Genomic DNA, 23,578 nt, shown 5'->3' on the forward strand with positions numbered 1-23,578 from the left:
GGCTCTTTTCTCCTCAAGCTGTAGGAGCCAGCTCCTGTCATGGACTTTGATACCCTGATGGAGACTATAGCACCACTTGTTAAAGTCACTTGCCAAGATTTCCCATTGGTCAGGATCAATTCCAAATTCCTTCATATCTCGCTTGCACGTGTCTTTATAGCAAAGCTTGGGACGTCCTGTTGTTCTTGTTCCCTCCGATAGCTCCCCGTATAGCATGTCCTTGGGTATGGGTCCGTCTTCCAACTCACTCAGACAGCCCAGACAGCGCAGTCACCTTTGCTTGAACAGGGCTATCATAGTTGGTAAATTTTCCCTTTGAAGAACTTCTGTGTTGGTGACTTTATCTTGCCATTTGGTGCTGAGTATGTGGTGTAAACAACGTAGGTGGAAACTGTTCAACCTTTTCTCCGGATGAGCATAAGTTGTCCATGTTTCCCCACCATACATGAGAGTGCTGTGGACGCAAGCTTGGTACACTAGCATTCTGGTGTTGATGGTAAGCTTAGAGTTGTTCCATGCTCTTTTAGTTAGTCTGCTAAAGGTGGTGGCAGCCTTTCCAATGTGAACATTTAGTTCTTCATCCAGTGAGAGGCTGATGGTCACTGTAGAACCTAAATAGCTGAACTTCTGGACTACTTCTAGCTGATTTGCATTTAAGGTAATTTAAGGATCTTGTAGAACCTCCTGGCCTAATATAACCGTTTCCTTGATGCTGATGGTGAGAGCAAATGCCTGACAGGTACTTGAAAGGCAGTCCATGAGTTCTTGTAATAGATCGTCATTGTGGGCTATGAGGGCAGCATCATCAGCAAATAGAAGTTGCCTGATTAGCACCTTTTTGACTTTGGTCTTTGACTTAAATCGGGTCAGGTTGAAGAGTTTGCCATCTGCTCTTGTGTGGAGAATACTCCATCTTTCATGTTCTTAAATGCACAGTTCAAGAGTACTGAGAAGAAGATCTCAAAGAGTGTATGGGCAAGAACACATCCTTGCTTCACTCTGCTTTTCATCTCAAAGCTGACTGAAGTGGACCCATCAAACTGAACAGTTGCTCTCATGTTGTTGTGGAATGAACGTATAAGACTTAAAAGGGTTGTTGGACATCCTATCTTTTCTAGTATCTGCTGACTGTGTTGAATGCTTTGGTTAGGTCCACAAAGGCGATGTAAAATGGTCGGTTTTGCTCTCTGCACTTTTCTTGGAGTTGACGCAGAGAAAATATCATGTTTATAGTTGATCTTCCAGCCCTGAATCTGCACTGTGATTCAGGGTAGACACGATTCGCCAGCTGTTGTAGGGGCACTAAGATGACTTTTGCGAAAGCTTTTCCTGCTACACTTAGTAGCAAGATACCCTTGTAGTTGTTGCAGTCGCTCTTTTTGCCTTTATTTTTATACAAAGTGATGATGTTTGTGTCACGTATCTCTTGTGGTACCCCACCATCTTTCCAGCATTTAAGTAGCAGCTGATGAAGATATGGCAACAGGCTGCCTTTCCCACACTTGAGGATTTCCACTGGGACGCCATCTTTTCCAGGAGCCTGGCCACTTGATAGCAAATCAGTGGCCTTGCTTAGCTCTTCTACAGTGGGATCCACATCTAGCTCTGGCAGGACCTGTAGAGTTGGTATTTGGTCCAGTGATTCGCTGGTGATGTTTCTTTCCTGTGTGTATAGCTCTGAATAGCGGTCAGCCCAACAAGACAACTGTTTGCTTTTATCTGTAATGATTTCACCACTGTGCGATTTGAGAGGGGCAACAGCAGGATCTAGAGCTTTCTTCAGGACATCATACATGACTTTGAGGTTTCCTGTGTCTGAGGCTGTCTGTATCTCTTCACAGAGATTGATCCAGTAATGATTTGCACAGCATTTGCTTGCTTGCTGTATCTCGGTTTTTGTATGTCAAAGTCTTACTTTGCTACTCTCTGTTGGCTTCTTGTTGCATTCCAGAGAGGCTGTGTTCTTAATGTTGATGAGAGGTAAAAATCCCACTTCATTTTCTTCAAACCAGTCCTTTTTTGATGGTCTCTTTCCCCCAAATATAACTAAAGTTGTTTCATGGATTATTGTTCTTAAATCTTCCCAAAATTCCTCTACCTTCTCTGGTAATGACTTCCCATGCATGCTAAGTTCAAAAGCCTGCACAAACTCCTGGCATTTCCTCTGTTTTTTTGTGTTAATAGCATTGATTTTGGACTTGCTCCTAGGTTTTGCTCTATGTAGTTTCTTGGCTGGAATCTTCACTTTACTAATAATCAAGAAGTGGTCAGTGTCACAGTCAGTGCTGTGGAACATGTTAGTGTTCTGCACTAAGGTTAGGTCTTTCCTCCTGATGATAACAAGGTCTAATTGGTGCCAGTGGCCTGATCGTGGATGTTGCCATGACACGTTGTGACGATCTTTTCCTGTAAAATATTAATTGGTAATGCACATTTGGTTTTAGGCGCAGAATTCAAGAAGTCGTTGGCCGTTCTCATTCATCTTGCCAATGCCAAAATGTCCTAGGCAATCTAGCCATGAGTTGTTGTCTGCACCAACTCTTGCATTAAAGTCACCAAGGAGGAAAAGTAGCTCAGTTGATGGTATTCTTTTGATGACTTGGTGCAAAGAGTTGTAAAATGTATCTTTTTCCTCAGGGCTAGATTTGAGTGTTGATGCGTAGGCACAGAGCCGACGGTCGTCTGAAGTTTAAGTGAGATGTTTTTCTGTGACTTCCCAATGGATATTTATAGGAGCTTTACCCACTTGTTTCTCACAGCAAAACCGAAACTGTGCAGACAATTTTCTTCACTGCTTCACAAAAGAAGGTGTAATTAGCCTCTTGGATAGAACCAACATCTGCAAGTCTTGTTTACTGAAGTGCTGCAATGTCAACATTGAGTTTGTACACCTCACAGTCTATCAAAGCTGACTTCTGTATGCTGCTTGTGGACTGTAGATCGTCATCGTCTGTCAATCCCGGACACATGGTCTTGACATTCCAGCTGCCAAGCCAGAAAGTTCTTGGTTTCTTATTTTTGCCAGGTGCAAGGTTTCCATCTGCCATTCAACTTTTAGTCTAGCCCCATGCACCCCATGAGGCAGGCAGACTGTGACGGGTCAGGACCTACCGTCCGGGGGCTGCCTGGCTTTGTGGCGGGTGGTAGCTGACCAATGGAACACAGTGATTCCTCCCACCGTCGAAGGTGACCTATGGTGCCCTCCTCTCTGCCAATCAAGTGAGAGCTTATAATCCATTACTGCCACCTTCTGTGTTGTGTCCATGTTGCCAGCAAGGATGGAGTGTCCTCTCCATGTGATGTGGCTGCAATAGCCTGGGAAGTTGATATGGAGGCGCTGCTTTGCCCATGTGTTAGCGTCCTCTTCTTGATATCACTGGTTTGGACCAAAGAAGGGATGGGAGTTAATACATTTGGAACCAGCTATGCTGCAGGAGTTGCCAGAGCAGCAGACATCTTCCATCTGCCTGCCTTTCATGGTTCCACTCCTAGACTGGTTATCAGCCACAGCTGGAAGACCCAATTTGTCCTGCGTGGATGTCGTTGTGAAAAACACTGAGTGAATTTGCTCATCCGCCTTTTGATGGCATTTCCTTCATCAAGGGTTCCACTATCCTCCTCAGGTGCTCATCAGCCCAAAGCTGTTGGCACTTCCTGAGGTTTCTGGGTTAATTAACCACTGCCGAGCACCCAGATAATGTGAGACTTGCAATAAAACTGCAAGAGCTAGCAAAACTGTGAATACTCCAGAGTTTTAAATAGTGCTGAGTTTAGGCCTGACTCTCCATTACCCAGCATCTTATGTAGTCACTTACACCTGTGTAAGGTGCATGTAACACTATCAAAACAGAACTTAGCATTGTGTACCCACTTTGCACTGGTGTGGTGGATACATAAGGAGCAGGTCAACAGAAAAGCAGACTCCCAGAGTTTTGGATCTGTCTAGTATAAAGATAGAAATCCAGATCTGAATTTCCTATATGGACTCTTAACACACCCAGAGTTTGGGGGATTCAGATCCAGAGTTTTTATTTGGGGACCAATCCTAATCACCTAATTCAGTGCGTTATGCTGGGCTATTAAACCTTGCCATCAATTTCAAAAGATCCTTTCAGATTTGTAGAAATCATTCCTCAAGTTGCTGCTCCATTTGTCCAACAAAACCACCACAAAGAGTATTCTAAGAAAGCTATATCAGAACGCAGGCAACTGTCCTATAATGTCATGGCTTTTCAAAGGACGAGATGTTGAAGATTGAGTCGAAGAAAACATGTCCCTTGAGGCCCATTGATATAACAACCGTACTACTATGAGGGACTTTCCAATGAAACCCAAGGCTACATTTACCCTTTCCTGTCCCCAAAACAAGAAGTAATATAGATCCCTTCATTCTTTTAAGTGTAAGAGATCTTTAGTCAGCCTCCTAACCATCTCCAACTGTCAAGTTGACCACCTAGCCTTCATTTCTCATTAGGGAAACCAAACATACTTTTACCGATTATGTGATGGAACTGGAGTTGCTCAGCATCTTACAGCTTTGGGCATTTAATCTGACAAGCCTTCGGTTGGACAGAGTCTATATTCAGCAGGATAGATGCCAATTCAATGAGAAAAGGCACATAATATGAATCTCTTGTGTGGACTTGAAGTGTTCAGGTAGTGCCCTACTTCTCAAATACTTATAATGCCACCCTCTTAGCATTTTGTTGAATGCTTTGTTCCAGATCATGCCCAGCCTCTGTGTTGGCATGCAGGGGTCACGGATCCTCTCCCCTTTCTCTCTGCAACAAAACATACCAGCCAAGCACAACCATTCTCAGCAGAAGGCAAAGACGGCAAAGACTACTCTCTAGCTAGCACTGCTAGCATTACTAGCCACCTGAAAAGGCATAGTGTGTGGGAAGGATGCTGGACCATAACTCCTTTCCTTCACTCCCCACTGCTTCCACACAACCAACACGCAGTGAGTTATGAAGGGGAGCACATTCTGCTTCCTGTAAAGCAAACACAAGGGTTGGCACAAGGGATTTCTGACACACACGCTCCATCCTGGAGCTCTTCCACATCCCCCCAAAGTGGGACTGTGCTTTAAAGGCACCACTGAGCTCTCAGTGTTTTGGAGAGGAAAGGGAATGTTACGCTGAGAGTGTGAAGAAGACCTGGAGATAAAGGGAAGCAAAGGTTTATTCGGGCTGTGAGTGTCTGTGCCAACAGATAAAATTTCTACTTGTAAGATGCAGGATGTGGCAATAAAACTGACAACTAAAAGGGTATATTGCACTCTCAAAGGCTGGCAACAAGTCAGACTTACTTGGCTATGCTATAATTCTCTCAAATTTCAGTAGATTCAGGACAGGGTTAGTCAGTAAAATTCAGAAGAACAATTGTACAAATGTTCTTGCCATGTAACATGAAAAAAACTTTGGAAAGTTTACCAGTCCCCTAGGGGGAACAGAGGATACAGACACATTTTTGTTTGCATTTTATGAAACATGTCCTTTAAACATTTACTAGACTTGTATTTTTACATATGGCCTTATACCCAGACAAAAACTCTCTGCCTCCCACAGAAATATACTTAGGAACATATTGTTGTGTTTGTAATAAGAGTATTAAAAAGTCCAGATGTGAATTAGAAAAACAACTGCCTTTATTGGAGCTAAATTTCAAACTACTGGAATAAGATCAAGCAGGGAAGTTGTGGTTTATTCCAGGCCCCCACCCACACAATTCTCCTGGTAGAATATTGAATAACAACAAATTTAGCCAGTGAAACACAAAAGTATCACATCATCCAACCAAATTCTCATTGCCTCTGGCCAGGATTGTTACCTTATAACTCCTCAGAGCTGCAGGCTTTAAAAATTAACCATTTGCTGGTGCTCTGTCACCCACCCACAGATGTCTAATTAAAATCAAAATAAATAATCCTTTCGTCTATAAAAAGTGGTATATGATCTAACAAATCTGACGAGCATTAATAGGACCAGTTTGTAATGTTCAGAATGAAAGGTTTTTCCTGGTGGAACAGAATCGATTTCTTAGCAACACCTTTATGATCACCTCCCTGTAGCTTGCCTAACTCAAATTCCAGGTGGCACTGGAGAGTAGATCCAGCAACACAGCTATGGTGGCAGCATGTGCGGGATCAATGAGAGGGTGAAATGCCAACAGCAATAAAAGCAAGTACTGTAGAAGGGAAAAGCACAGAATAGAACCTTATAATATTTTGGGGGAGAGGAATAGCAAAAAGCGAGGCAGGAGTAGGAATTAGGAATCACTGAAGACATAGACACTGTTGAACTCCGATGGGCAGCAAGACCTGTCTGCTGATGGCCTGGAGCTCACTGGGAATAGTCACCTGGGTAATTTCAGCACATAGATAAATGTTGACAGGAGCCAAGCCACATTTCGGGCTTGTTTACTACAGTGGCGCAGCTGCAGTGTAGACGGCACCAGTGCCAACAGCAGGGGTTCTCTCCCCTCGGCATAGTTAATCCACCTCCCCCAGACCAGAGCCGTCCCTGGGGTGCAGGGCCTGGGCCATTAGAAATTTGGCACCTATCTGCGAATAGTACCATCTACTCTAGGGGTACTCAGCCGACGCCAGGGCCCGCCTACTACCCCAAAGGGAGTGCACCCCGCAGCCGGCGGGATCCGCTGCCTCGCACCCACGGCAGCCGCTGGGCCGGCGGAGCATACAGAGCACGGGGAGGGCGCTGCGCCCTGCGGCCGCCAGGGGGCGCCGCTCACGGTTGCTCTCCGCTGCCGGCTACCCTCTTGCCGCGCGCGCGCGGGTGGGCGGACGGCTCGGCGGCGTCCCCGGGGTGACGGAGGGAGCTGGCTGGGGAGCGGGCGCTGGGCCGGCCGCGGGGCGCCATGGGCAAGAAGCACAAGAAGCACAAGTCCGACAAGCACCCGTATGAAGGTGACGCGCCGCCTGGGGCCGGGGAGCGAGACCGGCGGCGTCTAAGGGAGACAGGAGCGTTCCCGGGTGGGGACGGGGACACAGGTGGGGGGAGGAAGGGGGTGGGGGACTGTTTGGGGGAGTAGTGGGGGATGGAAACGGGGGGAGGGATAGAAAGTCGAGGGGAAGGGAAATGGGGAGTGTTTGGGGGGAGATGGTGAAATTGGGGGGGTAGTAAGTGGAGGGGAAGGGGGAGTGTGTGGGGGGGTAGTAAGTGGGGGTGGGGAAATGGGGAATGTGTTTGGGGGGAAATTGGTCGGAATAGTAAGAGGGGAGGTGGGGGAGTGTGTTTGTCAAGGGGGAAGTGGGGAGTAGGGGTGGGGTAGTAAGGGGGGGAATGGGGAGTGTGTGGGGGTGGGGGAAGTGGGGAGTAGGGGTGGGGGAGTAAGGGGGGAATGGGGAGTGTGGGGGTGGGGAAGTGGGGAGTAGGGGTGGGGGAGTAAGGGGGGAATGGGGAGTGTGTGGGGGTGGGGAAGTGGGGAGTAGGGGTGGGGTAGTAAGGGGGGGAATGGGGAGTGTGTGGGGGTGGGGAAGTGGGGAGTAGGGGTGGGGTAGTAAGGGGGGAATGGGGAGTGTGTGGGGGTGGGGGAAGTGGGGAGTAGGGGTGGGGGAGTAAGAGGGGAAGTGGGGAGTAGGGGTGGGGGGGTGAAATTGGTGGGGGTAGTAAGAGGGGAGGTGGGGGAGTGTGTTTGTGATGGGGGAGATACTGGGGTGGCTGGTCTGTTCTCTATGGTTCGTGGATTCATTCAGACTCCACGTTGCAGATACATGTAATATCCTGGGTTCAGCGCATCTTCCCTCGGGAGCTCTGGGTGCCTGGGCTGGGTTGAAAAGGTCTGGATTTCTGTTAAAAAGCCTTGAAGAAATACCACAGGGAACAGATTTTCCATGTGTTGTGTATTAGGTTAGACAGCTCAAAAATGTAGATGTCCTGGTTTTGTTACAGAGCAGCCTGTTTATGCCACCAACTTGTTCTGAGACATAGGAAGTTAGTTACCTGCTCAGGTTGATAGCAAGTACATCGTAACCTTTTTGGAGGGTCGCAAACAGTGGGCATTGAATAGGGACAATACAAACATTTTCTTCCATTGATCTAGCTAGTGCTGCTTGGGGAGGTGGATTACGCACACCAGTGAGGCAACCCTCTACCTCCCCCCCTCCATACCCCATTGGTGTAGGCAGTGTCTGTGCCGAAGCGCTACAGTGGTAGGTAATGTCTCTGCTGAAGCAGCTGCACCACTGTAGCATTGTAAGGCTACACCTACACCACACTTTCATCAGTAAAATTTTCGTCAGTCAGGGATGTGAAAAAACCCACCCCCGACCAACGAAAGTTTTACCAATGAAAAGACGCTCTCCCGCCGACAAAGGTACTAACCCTTGTTGCGGGTGGTTTTATTTTGTTGTCAGGAGAGCTCTCTTCTGCTGACAAAGAGCAGCTACAATGCGTACCTTAGAGCAGTACTGCTGTAGCGGCACAGCTATGCCGCTGTAGGGTATGCAGTGTAGACATAACCGTAGTTGTAAAGACTCTCACTGAAGAGAGAGAAAAGAGAGGGGGGAAAAAAACCACTTGGAAATAAGGTGTGAGAGGTGCCTGATTACTTTTGATCTGGGCCTGTGTACCTTCACTCCAATTGAATTTGATGGGAGGTCTGCCCTTGGACTTCAGTGGACTTAGACTCAGGAAAAATGCATTTTTGTTTTGGAATGTGTTATCTGAAAATGATTCTACTGTAAAACACTCTAGTAAGTTTTATCTGGAACTATTTTTGGTTTAGCCTAATATGTATGAAATGTAACAATTTTAATAAAGACCGATAGGAGTGCCAGTTTTACCAAACTGTTCTCCGGGATCTAGTTTGCCTTTGTCAGTAGCCAACACCTTGTGAGTATGAGAAAAGGGAAAACATCCACAATGTGAGACAACTGTGCAATACTTGGCAGGAGGAGGGGGTCATTCCTGGTGTAAACTGATTCTCATAGAAGCCATTGGACATGAGCTTTGATTAGCCTTGGTCCATATACTGAATTTGACAGATTCTAATTGTAATTTCCTGTTGATTAATTATAGACCTGTTCAGGAGTAGTTTTGTAATGTCAGAAATAAATATTGGAACACTATCCAAATTGACTAAATAAGAGTATGTTCTCTGTTTTCTATGCTTTAATCATATTTCTCATTTCATTGATGCTTTAAGAATATGTAGAAAAACCCTTAAAGCTGGTACTAAAAGTGGGTGGAAATGAAGTCACTGAACTCTCTACTGGAAGCTCAGGACATGATTCAAGCCTCTATGAAGACAAAACTGAACATGAAAAACACAAAGACAGGAAAAGGAAAAAGAGAAAGAAAGGAGAAAAACAGGTTCCTGGAGAGGAAAAAGAAAAAAGAAAGAGAAAAGTAAAGGTAGCTAATGTTACATTATGTACTTTAGTGCTAAAAGCTTCACCTTGCCCAAATATCTAAGTCAGTAAGGTGTAAGAACAGTTAAATCATGAAATGACTTGCCACTTTTGGGAGATTTTTAGGATCAGGGCCTCTAGATTATTAGTAATTTGGACAAAGGTGGATGCCATGTGTGCTTCAATCTGAGTAATTTAAATTTCAAAACATGAACGTTTTGCTGATTTGTCCTCTAATTCCCAAACTAATTAGATCAGAAGAATATGGGTCTTGGATATATGAAATTATTTTTCTCATCTGCATTAAAATATTGTCTGGCATAACAATGAAACAAAGCATGATTTCTTGTTCATTTTCATTTAATGAGTAAATCCAAAGCAATATAAAGACCTGACTAAACTATACATTTAGTAAACAAGGGAAAATACCATCTGCTCTAGGGGTACTCAGCCTGAAAGGTCAAGTCTTTACACCTTTCATTTAAAAAAATTTTTTAGCCCTTATAGTTGTGGACAATATAGAAAATATGAACAGTGTGTAAACTGATGAATTTATGCCTGTCTGAATCTGCTGACAGCCTGAAACAGTCACTCTAAGGGCAGGTCTTCACTACCTGCCGGATTGGCGGGTAGTGATCAATCTATCGGGGATCAATTTATTGCATCTTGTCTAGATGCGATAAATCAATCCCTGAACACGCTCCCCATCGACTCCGGAACTCCAGCTCGTAAGATGCAGAAGCGGAGTCGACGGGGGAGCGGCAGCGGTCAACTCGCCGCTGTCCTCATGGCCAGGTAAGTCGACCTAAGATACATCGACTTCAACTACGCTATTCACGTAGCTAAAGTTGCGTATCTTAGGTCGAGACACCCACCCCCGTGTAGACCAGGGCCAGGAGAAGTGAACTGCATCATTCATCTTAATCAACACCCTGTCAACTGCAGTTCTGTGGCCACAGAATTTGCCATTTTGTTGCAGCCAGGGACACAATATTTTGTTTTGTCTCATTGCTCTGCTGGGATCTCTTTATACTTTCCTCTTGCTCTCTAGCTTCCCACTACAGGGGTCAGCTGCCCTATCTGTCATGGTATAGGGCAAGCTGCAATGCTATCCCCTCTCTGGGTCAGTGGTCCATCACAGGTGACATGCCTCAAGTTTGTATCTCTCTTGGGGTGAAATCATGAGATTCCCCCATTCTTGGATCTGAATTCTAGACCCCTGCATATTAACCATGATTACCTCAGCAGGCCCAGCTTAGGTTCAGGACCTGCAGTTCTGCCCTCCAGGGCCTGTGGTCAGTGGTTTATACAGAGTGGCCATACAGCCTTTTCAAAACACAGTATTATTTAATCTTCCCAGTAGGATCATTTCACAGTATAAGAGAACAAGGATTTTAAAACAATAAAATAATCTATATACAAGTCTCTATACCTAGAGTTTAACATCCCCTGATGTTAGCCACATAGATCCAACTTCTTCATACTCCCTCTGCATCTTCTCTTTGTGTCCCTGTTGACATCCCTGGACAACTTACCCTCTCCCTGTCTAGAGAACTTTTTAGCTGTTTGGTGTCCTTTTGATCTTAGTCTCCCACCCTGGCAAAATAAACCTTTTAATCTTGTGGGAGCCAGCTAGGCAATTAATAGTCAATTCATAGTCCAGCCTTTGTTGCCTTGAGGACCTTTAGGTAGGTTTCCTCTTAGGTTTCTTTTCTTTAGTCACTGGTTCGTTTCCTGCTTGTTTTTCCTACTAACCCCTTTTTTTTACTTAACTCCTTAGACCAAAAAAACAACTCCCTTACAGCAATCTGGCAGTCATGTAGCATAGCATATTTAGTGTTCATAAATTAATACAGAGCCCCACATCCTCTGTGTTGTCAAGCATCCTGCCATGCCCTTTTTGTTAAGTTGGTGGGAGGGATCCTGGTTATAAGGGCAAGGGGCAGTCCACATCTTAGCCCTATTGTTTTGGGTACCAGTAGAGAAACACTTGAGACCCACTGATCTACCTAAATTCTTGAATTATAGAACTTGAGATCAAAATCATTTCAACAGAATGAGCTGCAGATACTGATGAACTAATATAAATTGAAGGTACTTTGCCTCACTGAAGTCCATTTCTTTGGCATGATGCAAAGGTGTTCCTTGGTCTGTCATATTAGAGCCCTGTGGGTGGACTATTCTTTTAATCCTACTCCTGTCCTACCCTGCAATACCCACTCCCACATTGTTTCTTGCATTTTTATTCCACTCCCACCCACAAAAATCTTAGATCCCACAAAAGAGAGAAATTTCCCCTATGCTACTAAAAAAATAAAAAGCCTATGGTTTAATATAAACAGAATTCAAACACAATTTTTATGTGGTAAACTGATGAGAGATTTATGGTTTTCTCTCAAATTACCGCAATCTGTGGGTTTTGTTTTGTGTTTTTTCCCCACCCAATCCCACCCGCAACAAATTACATTTTACCCACTCATGCTATTATGGCAGCAAGTCCTATGGAACCCACGGAATCCCAGTACGGCTGAAGGGCTCTACTCCATATCCAAAAGTTACTCCAGTTTCACTTTACCCTTACCTTGCACAAGTGATCAGAGGAATGGATTCATAGTATTATAAAATGTTTGTTGCCAGACTGTGGAATTCAAATAGACAAGTAACTTTACATCCCAGATATGCATGATTGCACAGGTGATATTGAAACGGAAGCAGATTTAAGGTTGCCGGGGGATTTGAGTATAACTAATACTCAATTTTCTGGCTTTCTAATGGCTTGTAATAAACTAGTGTGTTCTTTCCCAAAAGTTTCTGTATTCTTAACATTAATCTTAGCTTTAAAGGTTTGGTTGTTTTTTTGTGAGGGGGGAGAGGGGGACGTTTTGATGAGGGTACCCTGGGGAGAATTCTCTGTGTAGGAAGTTGCTCCTGTCACTCAGTAAAAAGACTCTTTAAATGACAGAGTAATTCAGATAGCAGAATAACTATCTTCCAGCAGGTGGAGACAGTGCCTTTAGAAATGTGAAGTCTTGGCATTCCTGTCCTTTGTTTCCTGTCTTAAGTAATCTGAACAAAGCATTAGTCAGTCAACAATAATGCAGTTTCTACAGCATCACTGAAATTGCTTACTTTCTCTTTCTAGGAAGATAAAAAGAAGCGAGATCGGGAACATGCTGAAAGCGAGGGAGAAAGAGAACTGAAATGTCAGACTCCTGTGAGACTGGAATTGCCACCAGAGAAACCACTGGCGAGTAGTTTAGCAAAACAAGAAGGTAAGAATTAATTGGTTTTGTTGAGATGCTTTAAAAGCTGAAATTGGTTCGTTAAATACAATGTCCTGTAAATGGTGGCTAGTATTCAGCTTTAGTAAAGTCTAATTTTCTTGAATTTTTTACTTGTTCTCATCTTCATATCAAATGATTTGACCTTTGATACTATCCAAAAGTAGCTGAACTTTGAAATACTGCTACTGTGTTGGCATTTTCAAAAAGAGGCTCGTTGCTTGTATACAGGCATCACTACAATGCTTAATAAAAGCTAATTAGAAAGGTAACCCCTACTCTGTTTGCTGCAGTGCATTTAGGGTAGTAAAGTTAATATTTGACAGAATGCTCTAATGTACAGCAGTTTTGTAAAATCAGATCTTGGGGTGTGGGGGTTTCATTTTTTTTTGTAGTTGTTTCCTTTTTTTCCCCATCTTACTTTTTTCCCCCCAGAAGTGGAACAGTCACCACTTCAAGAAGCTTTGAATCAACTCGTTAGACAGTTGCAGAGGTGAGTACTTGCTCTAGCAGGACTGTGAAAAGGAAATTGATAACATTAGTTACTAAAGGGTATAGCAGTAGCTTTGAACATTTTTAAGCTATGTGGCCTGTTAACAAGCTTGGTCAATTTTAAAGTGCTTGATAAATATTTTGCCTGGCAGCAGCAGAACTACAAACTATCAAGCATTCAAATGTCAGCATTTTATTTGGTTTCGCTGGCAATTTGTAGGATATTTTATAAAGATGACATAAATTGACAGTGAACCTCTTTTTGTTGGTAATATTACTTATGCATTCTAGGGTTACAGCTGCATACAAATAATCAAAAGTGAGGGGAATTTACAGGGCTATTTTATAAACTTAACTACCAATAGCAGAATGTCACAGTGCTTGGTAATTTCTCCTCAGACTTACACTTCCTTTTAATACCTCCAATTATTAAGTTTTAAAGACTATTAAAAAGGAAACAGCATGGCAAATATACTGAACTCAACACAAATGTGTCTTTTGTATGTCATAAAATATTTGCTTTCGGAGAAATGCAACAATTTTTAATTAGCATTCTGTCAAATTTGCAACCTCATTTAACCGAATATGAATTTGTGTAGTCTCTCTTAATCTTTAAAGTAAAAAGGTAAATGCACATACAAAGTAATTATTTTCTAAAGCATACAGTGAGCATCTTTTGAATAAGAAATTCAGATTTCCAGATGACAGTGGGTTTGGGGGTTTTTTTGGTTACAGTTTTGCAGGAAGGACCAAATCAAGCATAAATTATCTTAATTTAAGCCTTCTCCATCTAACTCTGAATTTGGGAGAGAAGGTCACTGTCTGCCTGGCATACAAATAGCAGATGATGGGGAATCAGGTTAAGAGAGAGCTTTGTTACCCACCCTAAATTCTCAGGTTTTCTCCCACTCTTCCAAACTCAGATTTAGATATACAGTATATCTAATTTAGTCTTCTCTCTTCTATTTAATTCTAAGCTCTATGTTCTATGTTCTTTGTTATAAATATAAAATATAAAGAGTGCATCTTTTCATATCTTAACAGAAAGGATCCAAATGCTTTCTTTTCATTTCCTGTGACTGACTTTATTGCTCCTGGCTACTCCATGATCATTAAACACCCAATGGATTTTAGTACCATGAAAGAGAAGATCAAGAACAATGGTTACCAGTCCATAGAAGAATTAAAGGTGCTTATAAATTATATTTTTGCTACAGAGAGGGATTAAATGATGACACTTGGAGGAACGAGCAATTGCATTGTACAGGGTTATTCCCTCTTTTATTCAGTTTTCCTTAAATGTTCATATTCTATGAATATATGAAATTGGCAGAAATCACCACATGTGCCTTTAGCAATATTTTCTGTTGAGCAAACAAGTTCTGAAAATAAAAAATAAATTACTTCCTGTTTTCAAAAAATAATCTGGATGACAAAAACAAATACGTATAGTATTGGTTAGAATACAATATAGAAACAAGTTATATGTATTTTAATATGGTATAACTGGAATCCAGTTTCATGAATGATTGCCCATTGGTCTGAGTGGACTTTTTTTCCCCTTCTGATGTTTACTGCTTGCTTGTAGGGTGTAACCCAATGAATTTTCAGAATTGTACTAATTGGGTTAAATATTTACAGCTCCTCTAGAACCCAAAATATGTAATGTAGTTATAGCCATGTTCGTCCCAGGATATTAGAGAGAGGATGTGGGTGAGGTAATATCTTTTATTGGGAAAGGTACTTCGAGTATCAAAACTGAAGAACTCTGTGTGGCTCGAAAGTTTTTTTCTCTCTCTCTCCAACAGAAGTTGCTCCAATAAAAGATATTAAATCACCCACCTTGTCTCAGCCCAAAATATAGTCCTATAAACAAAAAATGTGCAAGTCAGAAGAAAACCATTCCATTTGACGTCTTTATTTCAGAATAAAACTGCAAAATTTACAATGGACTGAATATAAACAGAAAATGTAAGGATTGAGATGAATGAACTTGTCATCCTTGCCTACCTGTTACTACTCCATCAGATTTCCTACTCCCCTCCCCACCCCCCGAAATGGCAAGTCTTTAAAAGAAAAACATAATACACATATGGCCCTTTGACTGCTGTTTTCTGTCTGACAAGTATAACCGTGTGATCTCCAGGGAAAGCTGTCTATGCCTGGCATTGCCTTTACCTTCCCATTAATATTAAAGAGGTAGTCAAATGTCTGTCAAAGTGCTTTGGCCTCAAGAGCAAACCTGTCATCTCAAGAAGAGATGAGCTCCAATCTGCAGGCCTTGGTGTCTTTGAAGGTATTTAGTGAGTTAGGGAAGAACCTGCCCTTTTACTGGTATATCTGGGGAACTCTCGTGCTCAGTGGAATTCACAATTATCAAGAAATTGGTTAAAGATGCTACTTCTGATAGTCCATGTTAAACTCAGGGGCCTCATTGACATACTGATATTTCATGGCTTCTCAGAGTAAATATGGCGTTCGTAAATGTCCCAGAATAATTGCTTGTGGGACATAGGATCACCCCCAAAGAATATCAGTGATCCAAAACACCTGGGACAGATAGCCATAAATCTGACATAACTGGGGTGAGCAAAGTTGAACCCACCTCTAGGGAAGGGGTTATAGTGCTATGATGTCTCTTCAGGTCTCCTGTTACTGCCAAAGAGGATTTCCTCTGAGGAATTGTAATTAGTTTCCAGGAGCCAGCAGTCACTGAAGCTAAATTTGACAAAATTGAGCCCTCAGGGCATGATTGTGTATTCCGTGCACACCAAAACTCCCAGCAGTTTAGGGCAAATGAGGAATGCGAGTTTGGGTTCCAAAACTCTAAGCTACATATCACCTTTAAGATCTGCTAACTTTCCAGTTTGTGCCCCTTTCCTGGAAAATTTTGAGGATATAAAACATCTTTTATTCATCAAGATGTGAAAACAATATAGGCAGAATCAGAGTTTTTTTGCTCATTGGTAAGAAGAAATACTCTGTAGCCCTTCACCTGCCTGATTGGGTTTAAATGTAGCCCTCAGTTGCAATTTCTGGCTATAACATGTTTGCAATTTGTGCAGCTAATATCTGGATTACTGTTAACTTTTAATTTTTTTTCCAAATATATGTTCTCACTCAGAGCTTTGAAGCTGAAGAAAACATTCCTTTGTTGTTTCAGCTGCTTCAGATTAGTCTGGCACACAGATCTACAGAATCTATTTCTCCCTGCCGTTTTGGGTTCTTCGCCTTTCACACATAACTGCACTGATTAATAGTGGAAGATATTTTGTGCCAAAACTTCAGTTTTCATTTCAGCTTTGACATTCTGTGTAGATGGTTGAATGGGAGGTCTAGCACATCTATGTAGAGAAAGTCTGACATAGTTCATCCTTTCTGTTAAACAGTCTTTGGGATACCCTTTCCTAAGTTTAGGATTCTGTAGTTCTTTTTCTCATTGAAATACTAAGACACAACTGACACCTCAATGACTAAGTGCAATTCAGTTGAGTATTTATATATTTTAAAAGTTTGTTTTAAGGATTTGAACCAAGATTTTTAAAAATGGAGACCTACATCAATAAGTAAGTACTTAAATAAATGGCCTGATTTTTTCTGAGAAGTGCTGAGCACCCAACAAATCTCATATCAGACTGCTTATGTGGGTGTCAACATATGGATCTAGACCATTTATCCATATGTTCTGAAAAGTTTGACCTTAATATTTAATTACTTAAACATCTTTGAAATTGCTACAGGCTTTTTTTGAAGCTGTTCGTTACCTTCAGCTCAAGACACCACTTGTATTACAGCCAGTTATTTTAATATAGCATCCTGTATGGTCTAACTTAACTCTCATTCAAAATTCATTAATTTTTTTTGTACAGGATAACTTCAGATTGATGTGCACTAATGCCATGATCTACAACAAACCAGAGACTATTTATTACAAAGCTGCAAAGAAACTATTGCACTCAGGGATGAAAATACTTAGCCAGGTAATGAAAAATTTAAATAAATTTTGTTTGGCCTGGGTTTTTTTGGCTTTAATTGGGAAACAGAACAGGTTGCACTCCATCTGATTTATTTGGTTTTTGGAACAGTAAACATGGTAACATTAAGGAGTAGTGGATAGGGCTCTGGACTTGTACTTAAAACCTGGGTTCTATTTCTGGTTTATTACTGTTCTGTCTTCACATATGTAAAGTGGTGAAACTATTCTTACCATCTTTTGTAAAGCACATTGAGATATATGGATGTTAAGTGTATTGAAAGAGTAAAGTTTTTTTTTGTACTTTAATAATTGCATGAAGATCCTCAAACTTTCTTTTCAAGATGGACAGGAATAATATTGTAAAAGGGTGTAAGATTTGTCATTTGGGGCCTGATACAGTGAGGAAGGAACCATAGTATTTCTTTGACATAATTTCTCCGTTATTACTTTTTGGTGAAAACCGTTTACTGTTCTCTCATAAGGCACTCCAATTGTAGGGAATTTGTATATGGAACACAAATACTAAATCCTGGATAAATGTTGGTTTCATTGGTCAGAACTTAGTGAGAAGTCTTGCTTTTGCTGTGAAATATGTGGGATCCATTTTTTTTTTTAAATATGGGATCTATTTTCTTAGAGTTTAAGGTCTATATCATTTAATCTGATCTTCTGTATATCACAGGCCATTACATTTCACCTGGTTATCCCTGTATTGAGCCCAATAACTTATGTTTGACTGAAGCATAACTTCCAGAAAGGCATCCAATCTTGATTTGAAGACTCAAAGAGGTGGAGAATCCACCACTTTCCTGGGTAGTTTGTTCCAGTAGTCAATCACCCTCACTGTTAAAAAAATATATATATAAATTGTGCCTTATTTCCAATTTAAATTTGTCTGGCTTCAGCTTCCTACCACTGGCTTTTGTTGTGCTTTCTCCACTAGACTATTGAGCCCTTAGTACTCAGTGTTTTCTCCCTGGGAAAGTGCTTATACACTATAATCAAGTCACACACACACACCCCTTTTTTTTTAATAAGGTAAACAGATTGAGCTTTTCAGGTCTCACCATTAGACATTTTCTCCAGCTCTAGAATCATTTTTGTGGCTCTCTTCTTTACCTTCTCCATTTTTTTCAACATTCTTTTAAAAATGGGGAAACCAGAAGTGTATAGTATTTTAGTATCAATCTCAGCAGTACCAATACAGAGGTAAAGTTACCTCCCGACTCCCCTATTTGTACTTCTGTATTTCATATAATAAAGGACAAAGTGCATTGCATATAGAATAGTTAGGAAAAGCTATTTTGCTTTGTATCTACTTCACTTTTATATTTAGAAGAATACAGAGTTCCCAAAGCCACCAAAAGCTATTTACCACTGTAAAAGATGGATGAAAAATTTTAAACACTCTGAAACCATTTGTGCTGAAATAGTGCTTGTCCGTTTTAATTTACAACAGGCATTAATTTGACAAGTACAGTATCTTTCATACAAAAAAGCAATCCATTCACTTGAACTTGATACATGTTAAAGGAGAGAATTCCTTATTTACAGCAGGGGGCACTGTACATGTATTTGATTTTAACTATTGATAATATCTCATACTCAGTTTTCTAGAGTGTACATGAGATCTTGCAGTTACTCTAGCTACAGTGTTGCCCCTCCTCCCTCAGATCTCATGTCAGCATTCAAAATAGCACTTTGGTACATTTGCTGTTTACATATAAAGGTGACCACAAAAGGAAATCCGTTAGAATCATGCAGGTTTTCCTCTGTAGCCTTTCAACGTAAAATGCTATTTGCTCCTTTCAAAAAAAGGAGGAATAAAGAGCAAAAGTGAGATAAGACAGGAACACGACTTAACAAGCAGCATGAAAGGAGAGAAATTCAGACACTACTGGGTAGGATATGGAAGGGAGGAAAGGATGTCAAACAGTGTCATTAGTGATGGTAACACGTATCCCTTTTAATCAATAATTTTGTGGAAGACAAGATGAGAGAGCTAGAAGTAATGTTTTTCACAGGATCCAGTGAAACAATTTGATATCTCTGCAGATTGCTCTAAAGCAGGGGTCCTCAAACTTCATTGCACTGCGACCTTCTTCTGACAACAAAAATTACTACACGACCCCGGGAGAGGGGACCGAAGCCTGACCCTGCCTGAGTCTCACTCCATTATTTTAAGTGTCATGCTTCAGTATTGGTGCCAGATCACCTCTTAAACACAGTGTCCATATTAAACTATTAACCATCTAATGATCCAAGTTGTCCTTTCTAGTTGATAGTGTTGAAAGAAAAGCATTTAACTTAAATCTTTGTGAACAAGTTATGAAAGGGTTAATTGGAGATGTGAAATGAAAACATGCCTTGTATATTTTTAGGAGAGAATACAGAGCCTAAAACAGAGTATAGATTTCATGGCAGACCTGCAGCAGAGCAGAAAGCAAAAAGATAAGATGGAATTACAGCCAAATGGGGAGGATGACAATGTTCTCGGGAAAGACAAAGAAGAATCTATGGAAGCTGACATCAAAGCATTCAAAACCCCCAACAAGGAACATAAAAAGTAAAGTATTGTTTAAGTAATGATTTAAAGTTACCCACTCTAATTCCATTGAAAGAAAGTGCTTTTAGACATCTGTAGACATGGCCTGTTGCATTTCTGGCACTGTTTATGCACCAAGAAACTCTGATTCCTAGACTCCTGGAAATTACTTTTGCTTTTTAACTCCATTCCTTTTTCTTCTAGCCCTTTCTTTGGCCAAAATAATCATGAATATGTTTTTTTCTTTTTATAGAAGGTCTTTTGCATTATCAAGGTAATTCTGCACCAAGACTAACTTATTTCAAGATTTTGTGGGCTTTCTTGTGTCTAATTGTTCTCACTCAAGTAATGCCAGTTTGGTGCAAGCTGGCAAGCATGACTTTTCAACGTTTTGATGCACTTAACAATATGTAGTCTATTGAGAATTTCAGCTGGCAACTACTAGCTATTTTTGCTGTCAGATAGGTCTTAAACGCTGCAGAGAGTGCGTGTAACAGCAGCAGTTCTGCTACATTGAAATATCTTCAAATACTTCAAAATATTTGCCAATCAGCGGCTTCATTCTTATGAATGTTGGTACTCAAGATATGACAACATAGCTCCAGGAAATCAGAGTTTAGACTGTTGTAATAAATGTACCAAAACGATTCCTTTTAGTTTATGGGAATGCAGCTGCAAAGCATGGCAGTGCTCCAAATTGGCAAATCTCTAACTGGAGAAACCCATGTGTGAAGACAGCTGTAGAGAGACTAGCACACAGAGAACCAAATTATTTGTGTAAGTCCACTCTGGCCTATAGATCGAGCAGGCGGGAAAAAGTATTCCCATCCAGCAAGAATTTGAGGTTTCAAACATTTTCCGTCCTGGATCATGACAAAGTTAATTTCAACATTTTTTTACAATCCAACAACCTGAAAAAAATTCCATTTTGGATCAATCAGAACATTTTGTTTCAATTCTGACTTAACTTTTTTAGTATAAATTCAATCCAAACCAAACTCCTAAGATTTCTTGTTTTGAAAATGTCAAAATGGGCCCCTTTGACAATTTTGAAACTTTTTCGAGTCGGAAAATGTGTCAAAATGGACCCTTTCCCGCAAAGTTTATTTTGATGTACTGGCATTTTTCAGTGAAAAAACATTTTGGCGAAAAGTTACCAACCAGCTTTAGAGAGAGCTTTCTAATGCATATTTTCTCCTGTTTAAACCTGCTCATACTGAATTCCTTTGTATGTACCAGGTACTTGACATTCTGCTGTAATAGTCTGACGCAGACTGTTTCTCCATTGAACCTTTGCCAATACTTGTGATTCAGTGACTTCACTCGTTTTGAGGCAGATAATGTGAGGAACTGTATTTATTTGCAGGAAAGACAAAGATCTACTCGAAGAAAAATTAAGGAATAATAACTTAGAAAGGGAGCAGGAGCAGATTGATCGTATCGTTAGAGAATCTGGAGGAAAGTTAACAAGAAGACTTGCGAACAGTCAGGTGAATAGTTCGGTGGATTTCGAAACCAATTTGTTTACTCTTTGGGAAATGCCCATTTAACATTGTGTAGCATTTGAAATTCTGGGTATAACAATGCTATAATTTACATTGAGATTTACTCGTGTCTAATCTTGATTTAAATCTAACATTTTAAACACAGGAAGTTTAAAAAAAAGTACTTTTTAGCTGAACATTTCCTGAACTTGTTGAACTAAATAAGATCTCTACTGTGGGCCATTACACTTCTTGACTTCAGTTGAAATAAAATTTTTGAATGAATTTTAGAGCTCAGTCATGCAAGACTGCTAGAAACAGTTTTAATCAAAGATTAAACTTTGAGTCACTTGATGTTTATAGTAAATGGTACAGTGCAGAACCACTAAACATTTTAACCCTAGCGTGCAAAAACCATTGTTTCAGAATAGTCCATTCTAAGCAAAGACTGCTAACTGCATCCAATGATACAGGGATCTTGTGCTGAAGACTGGTGTTAAAGACACTAGACTAACACAAACAGCCCATTTCATTTGTGACCAAATATTTGAATGCAGCCTCGTAGATATATTATTCCCTTGTACCTTGTTGATGGAGAAAAACATTTGAGCCATACAGAGCTCTTTTTCAAGTGAATATTAGTCATATCTAACGCAATAAATCTGTTCAGTCTTTCACAACAACAATTTCTATTTGCCCTATTAATAATGAAATTAGAAATTTTCACAAATTGGTAACTGGAGGAGTTACAAATTGTAGACAATTTTTAAAAAAAAAAAGCCTGAATTTTGACATTTACCATTTAAATGATTGAATACCCTGGGTTTAGGCCATCTGTGAAGGTATGAACTGAAGAGTAAGTGTAAGCATAGCAAAGCTACTGTAACATTTAAGTTTGTGGGTCAAATCTGATCTCTTAATACTCCTCACTACAAATATGCATCACTGAAATTTTTCCCTATAATACCATCTAAAACTCTCAAAAGCTAAGTTCCTATCAGTTCAAATATTATGAATCCAAAGTTGTTTGTAAAATCAAATATTTTTAATAATTTAATTTGATTTCAGTGTGAGTTTGAAAGAAGAAAACCAGATGGTACAACAACACTGGGACTTCTTAATCCATTTGACCCTAATGCAGGAGGTATGTTTGTCTGTTGAGCATGTTAATTATCAATGGCTAGACCTACTCTTGGTGTGTGCTTCAGTTACCACCAATTTTATATGTCTCCATTGGTGTAGAGGAGCTGCAAACCTGCTGGAACAAGCCATTAGGGAATCCTTAGATAACTTAGGCTGTGTCTACACTAACGTGGTAAGTCGACCTATACTACGCAACTCCAACTACGTGAATAACATAGCTGGAGTCGATGTACCTTAGGTCGAGTTACTGTGGGTTCTATACCACGGAGTGTTTCCTGTCCACTTAGCTTACTCTTCTCGTCAGGGTAGAGTACAGGGATTGACTGGAGAGCGATCTGCAGTCGATTGGGCAGGTCTTTACTAGACCTGCTTAGTTGACCATCGTGGATTGATCTCAGAGTGTCAGTCCCTGCTATAGTGTAGATCTGCGCTTAGATGGGCAGTGCCATTCCCCTCCCTGCCATGTGGTTTAGGGAACATTTCCAGCTAAAAGGGGGCATGGCGAGAGTTTTTGGCTATTTCTAACTTGTGCCAGTGCTGCACTAGTCCCCAACTACCCCAGAATGGGAGGAAGTATAAAGGTGACACAACGCTGTCCCTTCCCCTCCCCGGTTTCTGCACCAAGCAGAACTTGGCAAGGATGAAGAAGTGGGATCCAAGTTATGTTACATTCTATGTGAACTCTTTTTTTATGCTATCTCAGATAGTGTAGCATGGGGAGGAGGGAAAGAACTTTATATTAGCAGTGAATTTTCTATGGAAGGTGGTGGTAATTGTTTACCCAGCAACTCTTTCTAGTATTACTTGTAAATATATAAATGTTTGTTTAAACATATTTAACATTAAATACATAATCAGAGACTGGTATTATTTGGGTCTGTCGTACTTAAATTTTTGCAGATGTGCATCTGTTCACAATGGCCTCACTCAAACAGGGAGTTAATGCAATTTTGAGAACACCTGATTTTTTTTTTATTTTTTTGGTATCTGTATAGTTTGATCTTAAATCTTTGGAAATTGCAGACTGACAGAATTTGTGCTCTGAACTCCCATATTAAGTTGGACATTTTGCATCTGTTTAATGTTGTTAACTATTCCTTGGTCACTTCTGTTTTGTGATGTGCTGTATTGTAGAACCAGGTTACAGCCCTGTGAAGTTAGGTATGACAGCTGGAAGACTACAGTCAGGAGTTAATACATTACAGGGGTTCAAAGAAGACAAAAGGAACAAAGTTACTCCAGGTGAATGCTACATATTTTCTTTAAACCTTTATTCTCTTAACA

At 40.9% G+C, this 23,578-nt stretch overlaps 1 protein-coding gene across 2 annotated transcripts in view; it reads left to right on the top strand.

The window, feature by feature from the left end:
* Window positions 1-6,787: 6,787 nt before the first annotated feature.
* The window catches only part of BRD7 (bromodomain containing 7), a 30,296-nt gene continuing 13,505 nt past the window's right edge, over window positions 6,788-23,578 (top strand). Inside the window, exons 1-10 of one of the 2 annotated variants that reach the window (XM_073307663.2) lie at window positions 6,788-6,994; window positions 9,169-9,377; window positions 12,516-12,645; window positions 13,090-13,147; window positions 14,191-14,335; window positions 17,016-17,126; window positions 19,504-19,688; window positions 21,034-21,157; window positions 22,220-22,295; window positions 23,429-23,536. In XM_073307663.2, the coding sequence (XP_073163764.1) occupies window positions 6,880-6,994; window positions 9,169-9,377; window positions 12,516-12,645; window positions 13,090-13,147; window positions 14,191-14,335; window positions 17,016-17,126; window positions 19,504-19,688; window positions 21,034-21,157; window positions 22,220-22,295; window positions 23,429-23,536 (1,261 nt within the window). In that variant the 5' untranslated portion in view covers window positions 6,788-6,879. The remainder of the gene's footprint in view (window positions 6,995-9,168; window positions 9,378-12,515; window positions 12,646-13,089; window positions 13,148-14,190; window positions 14,336-17,015; window positions 17,127-19,503; window positions 19,689-21,033; window positions 21,158-22,219; window positions 22,296-23,428; window positions 23,537-23,578) is intronic. The other variant, XM_073307664.2, reaches the window with a different exon arrangement.

The sequence above is a fragment of the Lepidochelys kempii genome, chromosome 12 (assembly GCF_965140285.1).
Source record: "Lepidochelys kempii isolate rLepKem1 chromosome 12, rLepKem1.hap1, whole genome shotgun sequence".
Classification (NCBI taxonomy): domain Eukaryota; kingdom Metazoa; phylum Chordata; order Testudines; family Cheloniidae; genus Lepidochelys; species Lepidochelys kempii.